Raw genomic sequence first — 21,093 nt, 5'->3', positions numbered from 1 at the left:
TCGTGTAACAATGTGCTAAAAAATCTCAGAAGACATAGGTAACTGCATAGCAATGCCCTAGCAGCCACCCACAACACCCTAGCAACCGCATAGCAATGTGTTAAAAACCAACGCACTAGCAACCACCCTACACTGAAAGAAAATCCAGGTAACCTAAATAATGTGTTTCATGTGGTAACTGCTAAACTAACTGGTTTTAAAATATTATTTAATATTAATATTAATAAATTAATCTTATTGTATTGGGTCACAACAACAACAGTCATTTTTAAGGATTAGATCAAACAGAAATAAGTCCTTATGTAACACTTTTTACAGTGTGGCAGAGTGTTTTGCACAGCCAAACACCACTCTAGTCAGAAAGCTAGCATTACTGATATAATATAAATTTGGTACATACAGAATGTTTTTATTTGTGGTAACTGAAATGCAACAAAACAATTGTGTTAAAAGGCTAGGGTGCTAGAATAACCGTTTTATTTATAAAATGTGTCAAGGTAAGATTATAGCTCAGCTCTTACAATAACACAATTCTACTCTTGAAAAGGATGTTCCACTCAATTCTCTGCCCCAGAACCCATGAATAATGGCAAAACACACTTTATTGTACATAAAAGAACCCTGACAAACTAATCTTCTCTTTATTTCTTCTCTTCTGCTTTCTTGCATCTCTCTAATTACAAACACAAGCGTCTGCAGCCCACGAGGCATGTGCATAACACAAGCAAGTGAGTGATGTGTGTCTTATCAGCGGTTTGTAATGAAAAACTGTTGTCGCCATAAAAACAGAGGATTTTGGTTGAGGATGTAATATTAGGCATATGATTAAGTAAACAAGATACAGCGTTTGATCTACATGCTAGAACATACGAACAGTCTTCTAAGGTTATAAACATCTTTTGTGAAGTTACTGTATAATATTGTCAGTAGAAGTCCTCCTATGAGGCCGCAGGGTCACACGAGGATAGACATTACTGTGATGACAAATAACTGGAAATTTCTGTATCATATGAGCTTATATTTATGTGGTCTCTAACAGTCTAATAACAGTCACATAGGCAATCTTTTTTGTATTGAAAGCTGTGGTTGAGTACAGGGATATAGCAGTAACACAGTGGAAGGACAGGTACACTTTAACTCACAGAACCCAAACAGAAACTCATTAAACCTGCTACAAAACCTGCCATTCTCATTCCGATTTCAACAGTCAAGCCCATAGATCCACACATTCCGCACAACCTCTGAACGTCGTGTGAATACAAATGAAGTTTTCCTGATTTGCTGTAGATCTTCCACAAATTCCTGTGACAGCTTTTGGACTAGTGTAGACCCCACAGTACGGTCATCTATTCACCAGCACAACATCTGGTAAGAATACACTTTTATAGAATCATCTTAGAAGACAAAAAAGCAAAAAAAAACACAAGCCTAGAATATCATAGACGTGGGTCAGCAAGCAACCATCTAGCAATGCCCTAGCAACCACCCAGATCATCCTAGCAACTCGCTATGATATGGCACTCCAAGGTAGTTGAAAAGAAGAGTATGGTATCACTTTTGAATATCTCCAAACAATCCATAGCATTACATGAAGTTCCAAACGTTGTTCCAAAAATGCCTTCCCTGTGATAATTCTGTATTTAGTGAGCACAGGGAGTCAGTTAATCAAATGTGTTGTTTTGACACCATGCAAGCTGAAATTAGTTAATTATCAAAGCTGTGGTTATGTGTCAAACGAGTGCGAATGTGAATCAACAGCGTTTGGCAGTGGTCAGTCTTCGCCAAGAGCGTGTGTAGTCAATAGATTTGAGCTGTATTGAATTTACTGCCTGTATGTCTGGAGCAGGTGCGTAATCAAACATCTTTCCTCCTGTGTATGTGTGTGTGTGTGTCAGAATGTGTGTATTTGTGATTTCCCGCAGGGTGGTCCCTGCTTGCAAGAATCTCAGGTAAAGGCAGTGGAGAACAGATGCCCCGTGGCCCCCTGGGATAGCCATTGAAGGACCCTGACTGTGAGACTTAGGTTTCCTTTTCCCGCTGCGGCTATTACCAGCTGCTCATGCCATGCACTACCTGCCCAGCTGCAAGGAGGAGATGTGAAACTGGTAGATAAAAGGGGTTTCTTTGGGAATGACAAGCTTGAAAGTGCAAAAAAAAGAAAAAAATACATAATTGTGTCCATTTTGGTTGCTTGATGTTGTGAAAAGATATCTGCTATGTCTCCATAAAGTACACTTCAGCTACACTTAGAATGTATGAATTTCATCGCATTAGATAACAGGTTATTAAACCGAGTGGCATTTATTTAAAAGAAAGATAGCACAAGCACACTTTTCAGAAAAGTTTTTAGGAAGACGGGAAGAGACATGAGAGGAGATAAAAAGAAGGGATGGGAGAGAAGAGAAGAGAAAAGAAGAGAAAAATTACCAGAAGAAAAGAAACTAGATGCGAGAAGCGACGACACGTAGAGACGAGAAGAGATGACAGGAAAGATGAGTAAAAAAGAGACAAGATGTGTAAAAATGAGAAGAGGCAAGAGGAGAAGAGACAAGATGAGACGCGATTAGAAGAGACGAGACGAGACACAAACAGAAGAGACGAGACCAGAAGAGACGAGACGAGAAGCGAACAGAAGAGACGAGACCAGAAGAGATGAGAAGCGAACAGAAGAGACGAGACCAGAAGAGATGAGACGAGAAACGAACAGAAGAGACGAGACCAGAAGAGATGAGAAGCGAACAGAAGAGACGAGACGCGAACAGAAGAGACAAGAAGCGAACAGAAGAGACGAGACGCGAACAGAAGAGAGGAGACCAGAAGAGATGAGAAGCGAACAGAAGAGACGAGAAGCGAACAGAAGAGACGAGAAGCGAACAGAAGAGACGAGACGTGAACAGAAGAGACGAGATTCGAACAGAAGAGACGAGAAGCGAACAGAAGAGACGAGACGCGAACAGAAGAGACGAGATGCGAACAGAAGAGACGAGACGCGAACAGAAGAGACGAGACTCGAACAGAAGAGACGAGAAGCGAACAGAAGAGACGAGACGCGAACAGAAGAGACGAGATTCGAACAGAAGAGACGAGAAGCGAACAGAAGAGACGAGACGCGAACAGAAGAGACGAGAAGCGAACAGAAGAGACGAGACGTGAACAGAAGAGCTGAACTCTGTTCTGTTAACACTATCTCTGAATTCAAATCCATGCTCAAAACTCACTTATTTGCTGAATGTTATAACTCTTAAGTTGTACTGTTTTTTTTTTTTTTTTTTCCGCTGGGTGCTGTCCCATCTACCTAACCTTCTCAACCTTCTTTTCTGTACCTTCACTGTTATCTACCTGCTGTTGTTTTGTCTGCTGTCTTTGTCCTCTGCCTTTATTGTTGCTTGTCTATTGTAAAGCGTCCTTGAGCTCTGGAAAGGCGCTATATAAATAAAACTTATTATTATTAAGAGAACAGAAGAGACGAGACGAGATTCGAACAGAAGAGACGAGACACGAACAGAAGAAACAACACGCGAACAGAAGAGACGAGATGAGATTCGAACAGAAGAGACGAGATGAGATTCGAACAGAAGAGACGAGATGAGATTCGAACAGACGAGACCAGAAGAGACGAGACGAGAAGCGAACAGTAGAGATGAGACCAGAAGAGACGAGACCAGAAGCTGAACATTAGAGATGAGACCAGAAGAGACGAGAAGCTTAACAGAAGAGACGAGACCAGAAGAGACGAGACCAGAAGCAAACAGAAGAGACGAGAAGCTGAACAGAAGAGATGAGACCAGAAGAGACGAGGCTAGAAGCTTAACAGTAGAGATGAGACCAGTAGAGATGAGACCAGAAGAGACGAGACGCTAACAGAAGAGACGAGACTGAACAGAAGAGACGAGACGCGAACAGAAGAGATGAGATTCGAACAGACGAGACCAGAAGAGACGAGACGAGAAGCGAACAGTAGAGATGAGACCAGAAGAGACGAGACCAGAAGAGACGAGAAGCGAACATTAGAGATGAGACCAGAAGAGACGAGAAGCGAACAGAAGAGACGAGACCAGAAGAGACGAGACCAGAAGCAAACAGAAGAGACGAGAAACGAACAGAAGAGATGAGACCAGAAGAGACGAGACCAGAAGAGACGAGACGAGAAGCGAACAGTAGAGATGAGACCAGTAGAGATGAGACCAGAAGAGACGAGACGCGAACAGAAGAGACGAGACGAGATGCGAACAGAAGAGATGAGACGCGAACAGAAGAGACGAGATTCGAACAGAAGAGACGAGACGAGATGCGAACAGAAGAGACGAGAAGTGAACAGAAGGGATGAGACCAGAAGAGACGAGACCAGAAGAGACGAGACGAGAAGCGAACAGTAGAGATGAGACCAGAAGAGACGAGACGCGAACAGAAGAGACGAGATTCGAACAGAAGAGACGAGAAGCGAACAGAAGAGACGAGACGCGAACAGAAGAGACGAGAAGCGAACAGAAGAGACGAGACGTGAACAGAAGAGCTGAACTCTGTTCTGTTAACACTATCTCTGAATTCAAATCCATGCTCAAAACTCACTTATTTGCTGAATGTTATAACTCTTAAGTTGTACTGTTTTTTTTTTTTTTTTTCCCGCTGGGTGCTGTCCCATCTACCTAACCTTCTCAACCTTCTTTTCTGTACCTTCACTGTTATCTACCTGCTGTTGTTTTGTCTGCTGTCTTTGTCCTCTGCCTTTATTGTTGCTTGTCTATTGTAAAGCGTCCTTGAGCTCTGGAAAGGCTATATAAATAAAACTTATTATTATTAAGAGAACCGAAGAGACGAGACGAGATTCGAACAGAAGAGACGAGACACGAACAGAAGAAACAACACGCGAACAGAAGAGACGAGATGAGATTCGAACAGAAGAGACGAGATGAGATTCGAACAGAAGAGACGAGATGAGATTCGAACAGACGAGACCAGAAGAGACGAGACGAGAAGCGAACAGTAGAGATGAGACCAGAAGAGACGAGACCAGAAGCGAACATTAGAGATGAGACCAGAAGAGACGAGAAGCGAACAGAAGAGACGAGACCAGAAGAGACGAGACCAGAAGCAAACAGAAGAGACGAGAAGCGAACAGAAGAGATGAGACCAGAAGAGACGAGGCGAGAAGCGAACAGTAGAGATGAGACCAGTAGAGATGAGACCAGAAGAGACGAGACGCGAACAGAAGAGACGAGACGCGAACAGAAGAGACGAGACGCGAACAGAAGAGATGAGATTCGAACAGACAAGACCAGAAGAGACGAGACGAGAAGCGAACAGTAGAGATGAGACCAGAAGAGACGAGACCAGAAGAGACGAGAAGCGAACATTAGAGATGAGACCAGAAGAGACGAGAAGCGAACAGAAGAGACGAGACCAGAAGAGACGAGACCAGAAGCAAACAGAAGAGACGAGAAACGAACAGAAGAGATGAGACCAGAAGAGACGAGACCAGAAGAGACGAGACGAGAAGCTTAACAGTAGAGATGAGACCAGTAGAGATGAGACCAGAAGAGACGAGACGTAACAGAAGAGACAGACGAGATGCTAACAGAAGAGATGAGACGCGAACAGAAGAGACGAGATTCGAACAGAAGAGACGAGACGAGATGCGAACAGAAGAGACGAGAAGTGAACAGAAGGGATGAGACCAGAAGAGACGAGACCAGAAGAGACGAGACGAGAAGCGAACAGTAGAGATGAGACCAGAAGAGACGAGATGCGAACAGAAGAGATGAGACCAGAAGAGACGAGATGCGAACAGAAGAGATGAGACCAGAAGAGACGAGATGCGAACAGTAGAGACGAGACCAGAAGAGACGAGAAGAGAACAGAAGAGAAGAGACCAGACAAAAAAAGTACAGAAGAGACGAGACAAGAAGAGATGAGAGGAAAAGAGATGTAATGACTATAAGAAGAGAAGAGATGAGAAGAGATGAACAATATGGGAGAAGAGAGACCAGTAAAAAAGAAAAGAGATTCAAAAAGATAAGAGATTATTAAAGAAAATGAGAAGAGATGAGAGAGGAAACAACATGAGAACATATTAGTGAGAGAAAAGAGAGAAAAGACGTGAAGAGTACATAAGAGACAAAAGGAGAAGAGTACAGAAGAGGAGATGAGACGAGTAAAGAATAGTAGAGCCGAGACGAGAAAAAAAATGAGTTAAGAATTGAGACGAGAGGAGAAAATAAGATGAGAAGAAATGTGTATAAAAGAGAAGAACAAAAAAAAAAACAAGATGAGACGCAATGAGATGTGAAGAGATTAAACAAGTAAAGAAGAGACGAGAGGAGGAGAGAAGATATTGAGTACAGAAGAGGAGATGAGAAAAGAAAAAAAGAGACGAGAAGAGACTGGAAAGAAGAGAATTGAGGAGAACAGAAGAGACAAGAAGAGAAACGAGACAACCAGAGAAAAAACAAGAAGAGATGAGGAGAGACAAGTAAAAAAAAGAGATATGAGGAAAAAAAAGAAAAGAGAACAGAAGAGACAAGATTAGAAGAGATGACACAAGATGAGAGAAGAAAAAAAAAGAGATGAGAAAAGACGAGAAGAGAACAAGAGACCTGAGAAGATGATCAAAAAGAGATTAGAAGAGTACAGAAGAGACTAGAGAGAGAAATGAGACGATGAGAGATGAGACGAGACAAGGAGACGAGAACAGAAAAGACAAAACGAGTACAGCAGAAAAGAGACAACACGAGAAAAGAATAGAAATAGACAAAATTAGACGAAAAGGGACGAGAGAAGACGAGAAAAGAGGAGCATGGAGCTTGTAGCGGTCTCCTCCAGCTCGGCTACCCAAACAGGATCTGACAGCGTTAATGTGTCTTAGTCCAGACGGGGTGAATAATTAAAGCACAGCAATGGCAGGAGAAGTAAAAGGCCAGTGAATATCGCTGTCAGCACATACACGGATTACTGTGTGTATGAGACCATGTTTAAAAATCACACAAATAACTGATCTGCGCCGTTGCCCCTTACAGCTTGACATGAATTAGCATTTTTCCAGTGAGCTTGTGTGTGTTTGAGCATGCAAGAGAGTGTGTGTTTGTGTTCATGTTGCGAATGTTGGCTAGCGGTCCAGAGAGAGCATATGGCGACTGTAACCACCACATGTCACCTCCCAGATCATCTGATAACCTCTCATTATGAGGCAAAAGCTAGCTCATATCTTCTTACATCATCCCTTAAAACAACAACAACAACAACAACATTGTATTTCATGCCATCAACCCACATAAGTGTGCTAAGACGAGTCTGATCTCATGAAAGAATCGCGGCAGTTCCGAGGCGAAATGTCCACTGTGTGGCGCTAAAAGCGAGTTAAATGTTCTCCCAAACAGATGACGTGAAGGTTAATGTTCTATAGAATTTTAAATCAGCGAAACGGTCCTCCCTACCATAAACCTAACCAGTAGTGTCATTAAAGCAAATGTGAGATGAAAAACACAATAGCGTCATTTTGTGGTGCTTCCATAACACTTTCGGCTCACTTGTCGTCTGGCGTGCTCTTCAGGACTCGTACCTCGGACCCTTACATCAATAGTGCATCACTCTATGTTGACAGAGACTAACAAACTGCCTAACATCTCCTTTTGTGTCCCACAGAAGAAGATCATATGGGTTTTGAACAATATGAGGGTGAGTAAATTATGCCAGAAGGTTAACAGTGTGAAAAGTATGTTTCAAGTCCAACTATTTAGCTCATAGTTGAACTCAGAGAGAGTTTCACACACATCTGTTGCGCTCGACAGAATCCTGATGATGTGATTGGACTAGATGTGATTGGTAATGAATGGACCCCTGTGGATGAGTGTAGATTGTGTGTGTGTGTGTGTGTGTGTGTGTGTGTGTGTGTGTGTGGAATAACCCTCTTAAAATGGAGGCTGATTGGAGAGCAGCTGCTTTGTGAGGCGAGCTAATTAAGTTGAAGTCACAGAGTGTAGTGAGACGAAGATTATCGCTCTTCTGTCAATCGTGTCAAGAGGAGAAATCCAACTCCTTCTCTCGTTTCTCTGTTTCACTCTCATCGTTCTCTCTGTTAGAAGTATAGTCAGCCTGAGCTAACGACATGATGCATGAAAGTGATTCATATTTACATTCACGTAAAACTCACTTCATGCTACTAAGACTACAAAGAAAACTGGGACATTCAAAAAACACTTGACATTTTTGATAAAGAGAAAGTATTCACATTGACACATCAGCTGTAACTGTATTTTGTGCAGAATAGGCAACGTTCAAACATCTATACTGTACATTGACTGTCGAAATAAAATGCATACTTCCTGGATTCAATACAAGTTAAGCTCAACTGACAGCATATGTGGCATAATGTGAATTACCACAAAAAAAATCGTTTCGACTCGTCCCTTCTTTTCTTTAAAAAAAAAGAAGCAAAAATCGATGTTAAAGTGTGGCAATTACAATGGAAGTGAATGGAGCCACTTTTTGGAGGGTTTAAAAGGCAGAAATGTGAAGCATATCATTTTTTTGAAATCACATTAATTCCTCTTGATTGCACATTTGTTTATATCATCATGTTTATAATCATTTTAGGGTTTTAGGGTTTATAGTGTTGTGTCATCATGGCAACAAAATTGTAAAATTGGCCAAATTCCCACACGAAAAAAAAAAGGTTAGTAAGAGATTTTATCACACTAAAATCATGTTACAACACATAATATTTATGTCTTGTGTCATAATGTTTACAGTTGTGTCTATACTTTTGAAACAGTGAGTATTTTAACACTTATGGATTGGCCCCATTCACTTCCATTGTAAGTAGAGGTAAACCGATATATCGGTTTTATGACTAATCGGTGCCGATAGTTGCTAATGTTTTGTTTTTTGGGCTTGTTTACACTTAAAAGTCCCACGTTATGCACCAAATCTTATTTTTTCTGGTTATACTTGGGATTTTGGTTGAACAATAAACTGCATAAAAAAACTGCATATGGGGCGGCTGTGGCTCAGGTGGTAGAGAGGGTCGGCTACCAATCACAGGGTTGGTGGTTTGATTCCTGGCCCACATGACTACACATGCCGAAGTGTCCTTGGGCAAGACACTGAACCCCAAGTTGCTCCCAATGGCAGGCTAGCGCCTTGCACGGTAGCTCTACCGTCATTGGTGTGTGAGAGAGTGTGTGTGAATAAGTCACAGTGTAAAGTGCTTTGAAAACCGCTAAGGTTAAAAAAGCGCTATATAAATGCAGACCATTTACCATCAGGAGTTTATTCATTTTGGACTCTTTGTCTTTGCCCGCCATAGTATAAAAAAAACATGGACATTCTATAAACTGATTTGAAAAACTATCGACCGATTTATCTGTTATCGGCATTTCCCACCACCTTAGTTATTGGTATCGGCAAAATCAACTATTGGTCGACTTCTTATTACAAGTGCCTCACTGTAACCTAGATATTTGCGTTTTTTAAAGAAAAAGAAGGGGAAGTCGAAATTAGTTTTTGTGGTAATCAACATTATGCCATAAATGCTGTCAGTTGAGCTTAACTTGTATTAAACCAGGAATATTCCTTTAAAGGCAGTTCATGTTGAACATGGTTTTGTTTCTGCACACTGTTTCCATAGTTTTCCTTTTTAAACATGCGCTAGATGGGTGTCATCTTTTAAAATGTGTTATGCATTTCGCTATACCTAACTTTAAGCACAAGAACGCATTCGGACTGAATGGCCCCTTAGGAAGTAATTAACTAAAAGTATTAATGCTGTTAACTGTTTATCACCATGTTTTCATGGTGATTTATGCATTTAAGTTTGATGCGGTTACCAAAATTGAGGTCCTCATCGTGTCATTGTAATGTAGCAGACTACTTTTAAAATTACGAGTTGCTTGTACTTTGGCAAGTTACAGTTTCAAAGAAGATTCTTTATATAGTATCAGCCAGAATTTTGGAAGCCAATTGGAACACAGCGAGATTGTGAGATAGAGAAACACTAGTGCCACGAGGGAGGTCATGAATCTGGCAGTGGCAACTCTCTAATGAGCACTAGGGATGGTGAGGGACCAGTGGAGATCAGGTCAGAGGTCAACAGTGTAAGACAGTGCTGAGAGCTGTCAATTACGCATGAGTCTGAGTCACATCCATCAGCCAAATAATCTACACCGCTGGCTTTTTTTATACCAGACAAGAACTTGTCAACTATCAGTTGCTTTTGAGTATGTAGAAGGGTGTATGTCTGTTTGCATGTTTGAGGTACCTGTATAGGTTTCTTGCGTGATCCCTCGTTGTTTTCCGCCTCCTCATGCTCTTTGCTGCCCTGCGGCAGGTTGGAATAGTTGGCGAGACTGCTGAGGAGTGACGACACCATGGGAATTGTGTCCATCTCCTCCTGCACAGTACAAACACACACACAGATTAAAAGATGTGTTTGTAGACAATTTAATTCTCATCATAATTTTACTTATTCCGATTATTACTAATGAAAATTTTAACCATTTACTGAACACGAGGGTCTTATCATATCAATGCTGCCGCTGTTTTATAAAACCAATAAACTAATAACTGAATAAGTGTGTTACATCTATTTTACTTATTGCTTTGATATTTAAATCAACATACATTAAAGGGGTCATGACATGAGGAATCAAATTTTCCTTGATCCTTTGACACGTACTGAAATTACACTATAAAAACATACTGTAAGTTTCAGAACTCAAAACTTCTCCTCGCTGCAAAAAGAGCATTTGTTGAAACCAAGCTGCCAAAACGACTTATTCTCTACTTCCTCTACATTGTGATGTCATAATGTGGTAAACATTTGCATCTGACTGCCTCCACGACAACACATCAAAGCCTAATTTACATTTAATCAATTCTGTAGCCCCGCCCAGTAGCTGTGAGCAGTGAGATGGCAAGTAGAGAGAGCAGGTCAGTCAAGAGAAGAGAGCCAATCATAACAGTGGGCGTGTACTGTCAAGTCTTAAAGGAGAAGCGGCACCAAAACTAAGCATTTCTGACAGGGTCAGAATGAGAGTATAACAATCATGTTTTGCAAAAAATTTACTAATATTATAAGTGAACCTTAAGAAATATATATATATATAAAAATAATAATAAGGCATGTCATTACCCCTTTAAAGGCAGTACAATAATTAATTCCATTATGTAGAAATAGTTTACAATTTAAATTATAATATTTGTTTTTATCGCATTACATTAATTAGAATGAGATACATTTTTTGCATTTCCATTTTTTGCATTATGCAACCCATTCGACAATACAGATATCACTATCTTCAAAGCAAAATAAAGCTAACAAAAGCACACTTCAACTCACCAAACAATAAAGATATCACACATTAATGCAAAATACAAGCCATCTCGCTTTTCTGCAGCGATATCGTTTTTCTGCTGTTATCATCCACCTGCAGAGTTTAATGTGCTGGGGACTTCCTGCCCTTCAAACGCTAATTATCCTTATTAATTACTGTCAGACCCTTTTATTCACTTAATCACAGAGAATTTGTGTGTGTGTGTGTAAGTGTATGCTCAGATATAGTTTGGGAACACATTTGTCCACAGAAGTGAGCTAAATCTGACAAAATCTTCCTTTGGGAACATGCAGAAGATCCTCAATTGGAAAAAAAGAAAGATTAATAACAGTAAATACTGTTGCTTTTTTGTTTATAAATCTATAGCACCATGACAGAAAAACACATGTGTACCTCAAACAAGGCCATGTTCTTGCCATCATATTGCTGGTTCTTCTCAGGGTCGGTGCTGTTGATGAATGGACTGCTCTCCTTGGGTTGACCATCTCCTGTTAGAAACAGCAACAAATAAATGAACAAATTATATGTGATGTTTGAAGATGCATATCCATCCATCCATCCATCCATCCATCCATCCATCTATCTATCTATCTATCTATCTATCTATCTATCTATCTATCTATCTATCTATCTATCTATCTATCTATCTATCTATCTATCTATCTATCTATCTATCTATCTGTGCATGCATGTCAGGTTGATATCATTACAGCACACAGCAATATTAATTTGTCCTGCAAAAGCTCTAGTGATTTTTGTAGATCATAAAAAATCTAAATCAAACATTTGCAGCTGTTTTTTGCAAGACACAGACTGAACCAATAATGTAATTCCTTGAAACCACCTCAGCCGTTTATCTGACATTAGTGTTGTGAGTGATATTTCATGAACGCAACCAGTTCACCTAACCTCTGCGCTCCTACTTAAAAAAAAATCAAAGTGCTGATTACAGGTTACTCATCCAGTTCCCATCGGATTTCCACAACTATCCCTTCCGCTATAAAATGTGACATCCGATCAGCTCTGTGATCTTATCCACCACGACTGTGATGCTGCGCGCTGCCTGCTGTCATTGTTTGATTGATGGTTTTGGCCTAAAGAGAATTCCAGCACGGTCTGTCAGTCTGTCACGGTGCATTGAGCTAAATGAGACGATACACTAGAATACTTACTTATACATACATTAAAAACGACAGTTTGTGAGGGAATGAGCCCATATAAAGACAGATAGTTCACCCAAAAATGAAAATTCGGTCATTGCTCATCCTCAACAAACTCTCATAACTCTCCTTTCACTTTTACATATTTAATCATTTCCATTTTAATGCAACAATTTAATAGGCAACCGATTTTTTTTGTTGATTACAAAAACAAACAGCGATAGATTTTGTTATTGATTACCACTGGCAATAATTTCGATTCATCCCTCAGTTCAAATATTGTGTAGGCAGTATAACATGCAGTTGTACTTTAATGGATGTTTTGTGGTAAAATAGCTTTGGGTCATTTGTATTCAAACATGTAAGTGAAATTTTGAATTGCTGCATCCAGTGTTCCGGCACTTAAAGGGACAGGTCACCTATAAATGAAAATTCTATCATCCCTAACATGCCTTCATGCCATTCCAAACTAGGAGTACTCAAGAGTCTACTCGAGTACTCACCGAGACATGTACAAATGCAGTATGTACATATATGTCATAGGTCTTTGGCTGCTGCAATGCGTCTATTGGAACAATAGTATATAATGTACTTTGTTTTATATATATATATATATATGCATAACATTTTGTCATTATGTGAAGACTCGCTGGTCAATTCAATGAAACGATGCTCAGAATGTGCATCTCTTTTCTTCCATCAGGTTACCGTTATAAGGCCAGTGGTGGCTCAGTGGTTAAGGCTCTGGGTAACTGACGAAAGTTCAGGGTTCAAGCCCCAGCACCACCAAGATACCACAGTTGGGCCCTTGAGCAAGGCCCTAGACCTTATCTGCTCCAGGGGCGCTGTTTCATGGCTGACCCTGCGCTCTGACCCCAGCTTAGTTGGGATATGTGAAAACAACTGCATTTCATTGTGCAGAGTACAGGTACAGAGTCAATGACAATAAAGATGAATCTTAATCTTATACGTAAACCTGTAGAACAAACGCTAGAATTGCAGCATCGTTTATCAGTTTGGTTGCAATGAGATGTCTGCTGACAGTCAAGGTACTGCTGACAATGACAACATAATCTCAAAATTAAAAATAAGACCCCACTTTCATATGTAGTGTATGGTTCTCAGGTAGTTGTCACTGAACAGTCACGTCAAGCATTTTTATTTTCGATCATCGTTTTCATGATCAATCATTCATGTCAACAAATGCATGCAATCATAAAAAATATATATATATGAATTCTGAATGAATTCGTCACAGTGTTCCAGCTTGAACACAACATGTGGTACATCTACAAAGTAATTATAGAAAAGTGTTCTCATTAGTGGAGGTGTGATGTCATTTAGTTCAGCTGAATGAAGCGTGGAGAACTTGACCCTGAATAGAACGTTGCATTTGTCATGGACGTTATGCCTCGTCACAGATCTGAATTCACTTACGAATCTAACAGAGTTAAAGAGATTTAAATTCTGTCATCATTTGTAACAAAAAAGCTCTATTAAAGTATCATAAAGTAGCCACTAATCACTAAAATGCTGTCACCGATGGGAAGATAATCAATGACTAATAGGGCTCTGTAAAAATAGTGATTTTCCGATTAATCGCGATTAATCATCATTTGGACGGTCCTGGCATTGATTCTTATAATCTCAAGATTGAGACGCTATTCTTAAAGAGACAGTACCATTTAGCACATGTTCTACAAATCAATGCAAATACTAGTAAATAGTACAAATTATGCATGTAAACAACAAACATGTAGCAATATATATTTATATATATATCTTAAAATGTTATATATTATATTGCCAATATATAGTATGTGTGTGTATATTTACACACAGATACATACACATACACATACACACACTGTATATGTCACGATTCACTGTTGTCTGGCCTGTGTTTCTCCCCTGTCATCTGTTCCCGGACTACACTTCCCATAATTCCCTGCTCTCATCTCTGCCAGCTGTCCTTCATTGTCCTCACCTGTGTTTCATTTAGTCATTATCCTTTGTGTATTTAAGCCCTGTTGTTTGATCATTCATGGTCAGTTGTTGCATGTGTTTGACCTCTCGCGTGTTTCCTGTATTTTTCCCACCGTGGATGTTTTCTTTGTTCCTGCATTTGCCCGTTATTTAATAGGGCAAAGACAGGGAGGCAGGGCCAAGATGGAGCTGGGAACCAGGGAGACCAGAGCAGGTCCGGCAGACGGCTAGGAGACCAAGGTGATCAGAGCAGAGCTGGGGGACGGTCTGGAGACCAAGGGGATGACCTCAAGGTGGGGACCGGGTCAGGAGACCTGGGAGGTGGCCGCAGGGCAGAGAGAGGGTCAGAGGGCCTGAGAGGTGGCCACAGGACGGGGACTGGGTCAGGGGGCCTGGGAGGTGGCCACAGGATGGGGACTGGGTCAGGAGGCCTGGGAGGTGGCCACAGGACGGGGACTAGGTCAGGAGGCCTGGGAGGTGGCCACAGGATGGGGACTGGGTCAGGAGGCCTGGGAGGTGGCCACAGGACGGGGACTAGGTCAGGAGGCCTGGGAGGTGGCCACAGGATGGGGACTGGGTCAGGAGGCCTGGGAGGTGGCCACAGGACGGGGACTGGGTCAGGAGGCCTGGGAGGTGGCCACAGGATGGGGACTGGGTCAGGAGGCCTGGGAGGTGGCCACAGGGACCAGGGGACCTGGGTCAGGAGGGCCTGGGGAGGTGGCCACAGGATGGGGACTGGGTCAGGAGGCCTGGGAGGTGGCCACAGGACGGGGACTGGGTTAGGAGGCCTGGGAGGAGGCCACAGGATGGGGACTGGGTCAGGAGGCCTGGGAGGTGGCCACAGGACGGGGACTGGGTCAGAAGGCCTGGGAGGCGGCCACAGGACGGGGACTGGGTCAGGAGGCCTGGGAGGTGGCCACATGACGGGGACTGGGTCAGGAGGCCTGGGAGGAGGCCACAGGACGGGGACTGGGTCAGGAGGGTCAGGAGGCATCATATTTATCAACGGAATACATGGAATTTGTGCATTAAAAGAAAGCTAAAATCTGATTAAAATGATAAACAATTGATAAAATTGTGTAAAAATGTATATTTTTGTAATGTACCACATTAGTATTTCATATGTCAGCAAAATGGACATTTCATCTGAAATATATGGAATCGATTCATATCAAAGCTTGTAAATTGGAATTTGAAATCAAATTGTGAATTCTGTATCAATACCTAGCCCTACAGAAAAATGGCTTTAGTTTTGGTCCGTTCCTCACACAAAGTTATTGTATGGCTTTTTTAAAGATTTAAAAAAATTGGATTACTTTTATGATACTTTAACAGTGCTTTTTGTCATTTTGGAGCTTTAAATTTATCAGAAAGTGTGGAGAAGATAATCTGTGGGTTTGAAACAACATGAACATTTCTGTGTAAATAAAAAGTGTGTGTATTTGTGCAAGAGTGAACGCACTCTTGTTGTCAGCTTCAATTTTTCTTTCTCGCAAACCAAACCCAGCCACAAAACTGTGCTCTAGGGAAACAATTATAAAATCCAGCAAAACATTTTTTTTTTATTAGTAACCCCATTTATCAGCATTGGTTATGCTCGCTGCCTTTTCCAAAAAGACCTTCGACTTGGGAATAGGTTCCTACGTAAAAAAATAAAAATGGCAATGTGCCAAACTAACACCAACATCCAGTTGCCAGCCCTGTCCAAACTAATTGGCATCATTCAATTGGCATGACGGTGCGGTCTATGACAATGAAATATTCTCTTGTCATTGCATCAAATATTGTGACTGTCAGGAAGGCATCAGTGTGGGACAGTGTTTCAAATTGGTCTATAAATAGCAATGACTGGCAAAGACAAAAAACTGCCTCTTGGACTGCTCAGCAACCATCAGATGTATAATGAGTGCAACAATCTGGTTCTGGAAGTAAAAATCTCACTCACTTTTTCATAGGGGTATTGATTATTATTCCATTTTCAGTGCATCCCGTTAGGGTTAGGTTCGGGTTACTGCCATAATGATACAATTCAACCCTTTGCTTCACTTGCTCTTGAGGGGGCAAAGGGATAATTTGTGCTACCCATGATCCTGAATGGAAACAGTCTTGGAGAATTCCATCCAACAAAGCGAGCCAACATATGAACGTGCTTGAAAAAGCTTGTAAATGTAGTTGGTTGTGTAATGCAAACATTAAAATGTAAGTCATGCACTATAGTAAAAAAGTTTAGATGTCATAAGACATCGTGTGAGAAACAGGGCGAAAAGTAAGTGATATTTTGCCGTTTAATTCGTGAATAAATGTAATTGTTGTTATAGCACCTCTAGTGTTCAAATGGTACGTACAACAAGCCACGTAAAATCATTTAACAAACATTTTGATATAGTAATGTGACTATGTGAGACCAGGTTGCAACGTGAAACTTATAAAATACATAAACTCTGGTTTGTCGCTTAAAATACAGCATTTTCTTGTCTAAGTGGGCTGTTCTTGACCAGAATAATCTGCAATGTGGAGCACATAGCCAAAAGTCAGGCCACACAACACTAGTATGTACAAGACACAGACACGTGGACAAAAGTGCTCACCATTCTTGCTAATATCAACAAAGTGTTGGAGCAGGAATGACCTCTCCATAGCAGGATCATATCTTGCGTCTTCGTCATGAGGTTTTCTATCATTCTCTAACTAGACTGCTCACATCGCAGGGGCTCCGCAAAGCGACGGCGCACACAGAGCTCAGCAGTCCCACCATCTGTTGCCCTTGACTGCTGATCCCAAACCATTTTGATCTTTCCTCTCATTATGTTCAGCTAAGTGCCACAGAGACGCGATGCTACTAGAGGAGCACTAATGCACAAATCTGTCCAAACGTCTCTGCGGTTTGTGCCACAATGTTCAGAGCTACAGAGTCAGCGAGTGTTAATAAGGTGTACCGAAGTGGTGATCAGCTGTGGACGACAGCGAGCGTTTGAAGTGATGTTGACCTGTGGTGATAGATTGATGTTTTATTACTGAAGGGGTTTGTCAAATAAATTAGGAAAGGCAGCTCGGGTGTGTCATGCTAGGAACATTTCATGACATCGAAGGGCTGTGAAGACTGACTGTGATTGTGATATAAGAGAAGTATTATGGAGTTGTTTTTGTGTCAAACAGGTGCACTTTCTTCAAAGCGCAGATAGAGAAGTGTTTGAAACCTGCATTATTGGGGTGTAGCTGATAAAAAGTAGCAAGTTTACTAACTTAGCTTGGCAGTAGCGAACTGACGACTAGCAAGCGAACTGACACAATAATAAAACGCTCTGAAAGAGTTTAAGATTTCCTGTTTCAGTGGTATACCCAAAATTAAAGGCTTATAACTCATCATAAAAACAACAACAACAAACAAGAAAAAAAACAAGAAGGGTCAAGTGTTTGGTCTCATTGTAAAGAAAACTTTTCAAATGTTTTAATGATATAGATTATGATACATTCAGAGACTCTCAGCTTAAGAAACTGCTAGGAAAAATCCCTCTGATTTGGCATTATATATATCTCTGGGTGTAAATAAGGTGGCTGCGAAAAAATGCTTTTATTTTGTTCTCAATCATGTTAATTGTATCTGAGAACGATTTTGTGTTGATACAATGAAGCAATCAAAACTTACAGCATTAAAAAATTATTTTGTAATAAATAGGTTTGAATAGAATGGAGACATGATTTTAGTAATGAGAGATCACAGAATGAGCACCATTTGACCCAATGAGTCTCCATTATTGAGTCTGTGTCATGTACTTGGCACCATCACCTGGGGGCCATTTGTAACATTGTACTACGTGTGGATTATTTAATGATCTATGAATCTGATTACCTTGTGTGTGGGTTTGAAAGACATTTACCTCCTCCAAGTAATGGTATGTATTATTTTATGTTCTTTTTCGTGAAGTTATAAGCAAAAACGCAGCATACAAGCAATGCCTCTCTTCGCTGGGCATCACAAGAACTGGTTTAATTCCTGTCTCTCAGGTAGGTCCTTCAAGGTAGAATGGAGAGGTGAGGCGTCCACGCCACATCAGCTACTTACTGGGGTACCTCAGGGTTCGGTGCTTGGGCCACTTCACTTCTCTATATACACACAACATCACTGGGACCCATCATTCAGGCACATGGTTTCTCTTACCACTGCTACACTGATGACACACAACTCTACTTGTCTTTCCAGCCCAATGACACCACAGTGACTGCTCGAATCTCTGCCTGCCTGGCAAACATCTCAGCCTGGATGAAGCAAAACCACCTGCAACTTAACCCATCGAAGACAGAGCTCATCATCTTTCCTGTCAACCCTGCTGTTGAACACAACATCACCGTGCAGCTGGATGCAACTACAGTAACACCTTCCAAAATGGTCAGAAATCTAGGGGTAACCATTGATAAACTAAATTTCACAGACCACATCTCAAAGACCACAAGATCATGTAGATTTACCCTCTACAATATTATGAAGACCCTTCCTCTCTGAACATGCCACACAACTTCTTGTTCAGTCACTTGTCATAACTAGACTGGACTACTGTAACGCTCTCATTGCAGGTCAACTAGAAGCCTGCGGTCGGCTAAGGAATGTTCCTTTGATGTACCAACACAAAGAGGCACCAAAACACTTTCCCAGACTTCCGAATGTGGCTTCGGTGATCCGATCACAATGCGTCTTGGGTGTATTCACACCTGTAATTTTATGTATTTTCCTAAAAGACAAATACGGTCCTTTTTGAGCTTGGGATAAATAAATGGGTGTTTCTTATATTTTTAACACTTTCATGTCCCAGGGGTGAATTTTGATTGAAACAAACACATTTCAAATTAGTTTTTTTGTTATATGGTCTCATTAAAACTGAACTGGAAACTTTCTACCAGGCCATCATTTATTTTTAGTACTCTTCGAATTACTTTTTGTATCGATGTTTACTGTTTGAGCCTTGTTCCAGACCCAGAGATTCAGTATTAAAATATGAAAGTCCATTATAAAAATACAAATTATGATGTTTTAATCTATGAGAATCTGAATATTTAAAATAGTTAAATATTTCAATATTTATTGTGTGAAAATGATTGATACATTTTTCAAATATTCTAAAAGTTATGAGATGAAATATGAGATAAAACAAAGAAAACTCAAGAGCAATATCACATGAGTAGAATATTTTTATTGGGTGTCACTTCCAATCAAATTATGCAAAAAGTGTGAAATTATGTAATTGTATATTTATGATGCATACAATATTAGCTATGAAATTAGCCTTAGCAAGACAGGATTCAGCTGTTTAATTTAAATAACATAAAAAAATTATTTTCCATCAGCGTCATTTCCAGCATAGAATTCCATTTAACACAATACAGAATTGAAGATGTGCTGGAAATGGAGGTGGAGCGTAGTTCTAGCGGGAAGACCAGCAGCTGTACATCATCACATCATTAGCTGGGTAACTCCTAGCCAATCGCACGTAAGCCATTGCTTTATAAGTTCGCTCACAATCTATCAAATTGCTGTTTCGATGTGCTAACACTGCAACCTCCACCACCCCACCACCACCAGTTGAGCCCTGTCCCGCAGGGGGGTAGGCTCCTCGCCCCTGCCTCCTATCTCCGGCAGGACATGACGGTTTCGGGTACAACTCCCTCGGACTGCCAGACGGGGGCCTACGCCAAAGAGAGACACATTACCTCCCGTTTTACATCTATCAAATAAATGGCATCTCAAACTTCACTCAAGCCTGCGTGTCTTCCCGATAGAAATGACACAGTGGTGGGATTTTTTTTTTTACTTTTACAAAAAAAAAAAAAAACTCCTGTGATGCATGTACATACATGGTTGGACAATGTTAGAAAACAAATAGAAAACATAATAAAGTGTGATTTTTTTTTTGTTAAAGAGAGTGAACCCTTAGTCACCAAGTTGCAGAAACACCCATACTGCATGTGCAAAACATGCATTTTGCCAATGTTTAAGAGTACACTAGCATATAGATTAGAACAGACATGAACTAAAAGCCTCAGGACCCCAATTTTGATTCCATGGGTCTTCAAAGTAGCTTCCTCAACACTGGAAATGAGAAAAGAGAATAACGGAAGTGTGATATTCGAGCATGCAGTCAGCTCATCAGGTGTGTTTGAAGTGAGCTGTTGAATCATCTTGTCGGGTCTAGATAGGAGCGGAATACTGCAGGTGTTCGTTCCACAAATTACACACACTGACCTCTGCTTTTGGCATGTTACGGGTGGGAGCAATTCTCTTTCCCATTTTCTCTCAACAATAGTCAACACTGTTTTCTCGTAATTGCTGACAGATCCGACGTTTTCAAAGAGAGAAAAAGAAAAGAGTACAGCGAGAGGTTGAGAGAAAGAAAAATACACCTGAAATATCAACGGAAAATGTGTGACAAAGACAAACACGAACAAGTGTGAAATCCACTTTAAGGAGAATGTGAAATTCTGGGGGTAACAAGAGAATTTCATGCCCAACAGACAAGTTCACATGTTCAAATCTCATTTTTCAAGGACAGATTTAAATGAAGCCCAAGTCTCAACTACCTTAATACTCTCCTAGACGCCACAGGTTAGCTTTATAACCCTTGTTGAAA

The 21,093-nt window shown here is 40.8% G+C and overlaps 1 protein-coding gene across 1 annotated transcript in view; it reads right to left on the bottom strand.

The window, feature by feature from the left end:
* The window catches only part of slc12a5a (solute carrier family 12 member 5a), a 217,604-nt gene that overhangs the window by 59,758 nt on the left and 136,753 nt on the right, over window positions 1-21,093 (bottom strand). The window contains 2 exon segments of the mRNA XM_052130177.1: window positions 10,253-10,384; window positions 11,721-11,815. Of these exon segments, the coding sequence (XP_051986137.1) occupies window positions 10,253-10,384; window positions 11,721-11,815 (227 nt within the window).

This window comes from Xyrauchen texanus, chromosome 7 (genome assembly GCF_025860055.1).
Source record: "Xyrauchen texanus isolate HMW12.3.18 chromosome 7, RBS_HiC_50CHRs, whole genome shotgun sequence".
Taxonomy (NCBI): domain Eukaryota; kingdom Metazoa; phylum Chordata; class Actinopteri; order Cypriniformes; family Catostomidae; genus Xyrauchen; species Xyrauchen texanus.
Note: the sequence above shows the minus strand (reverse complement) of the source record. Positions and strands in the feature narration are given on the sequence as shown.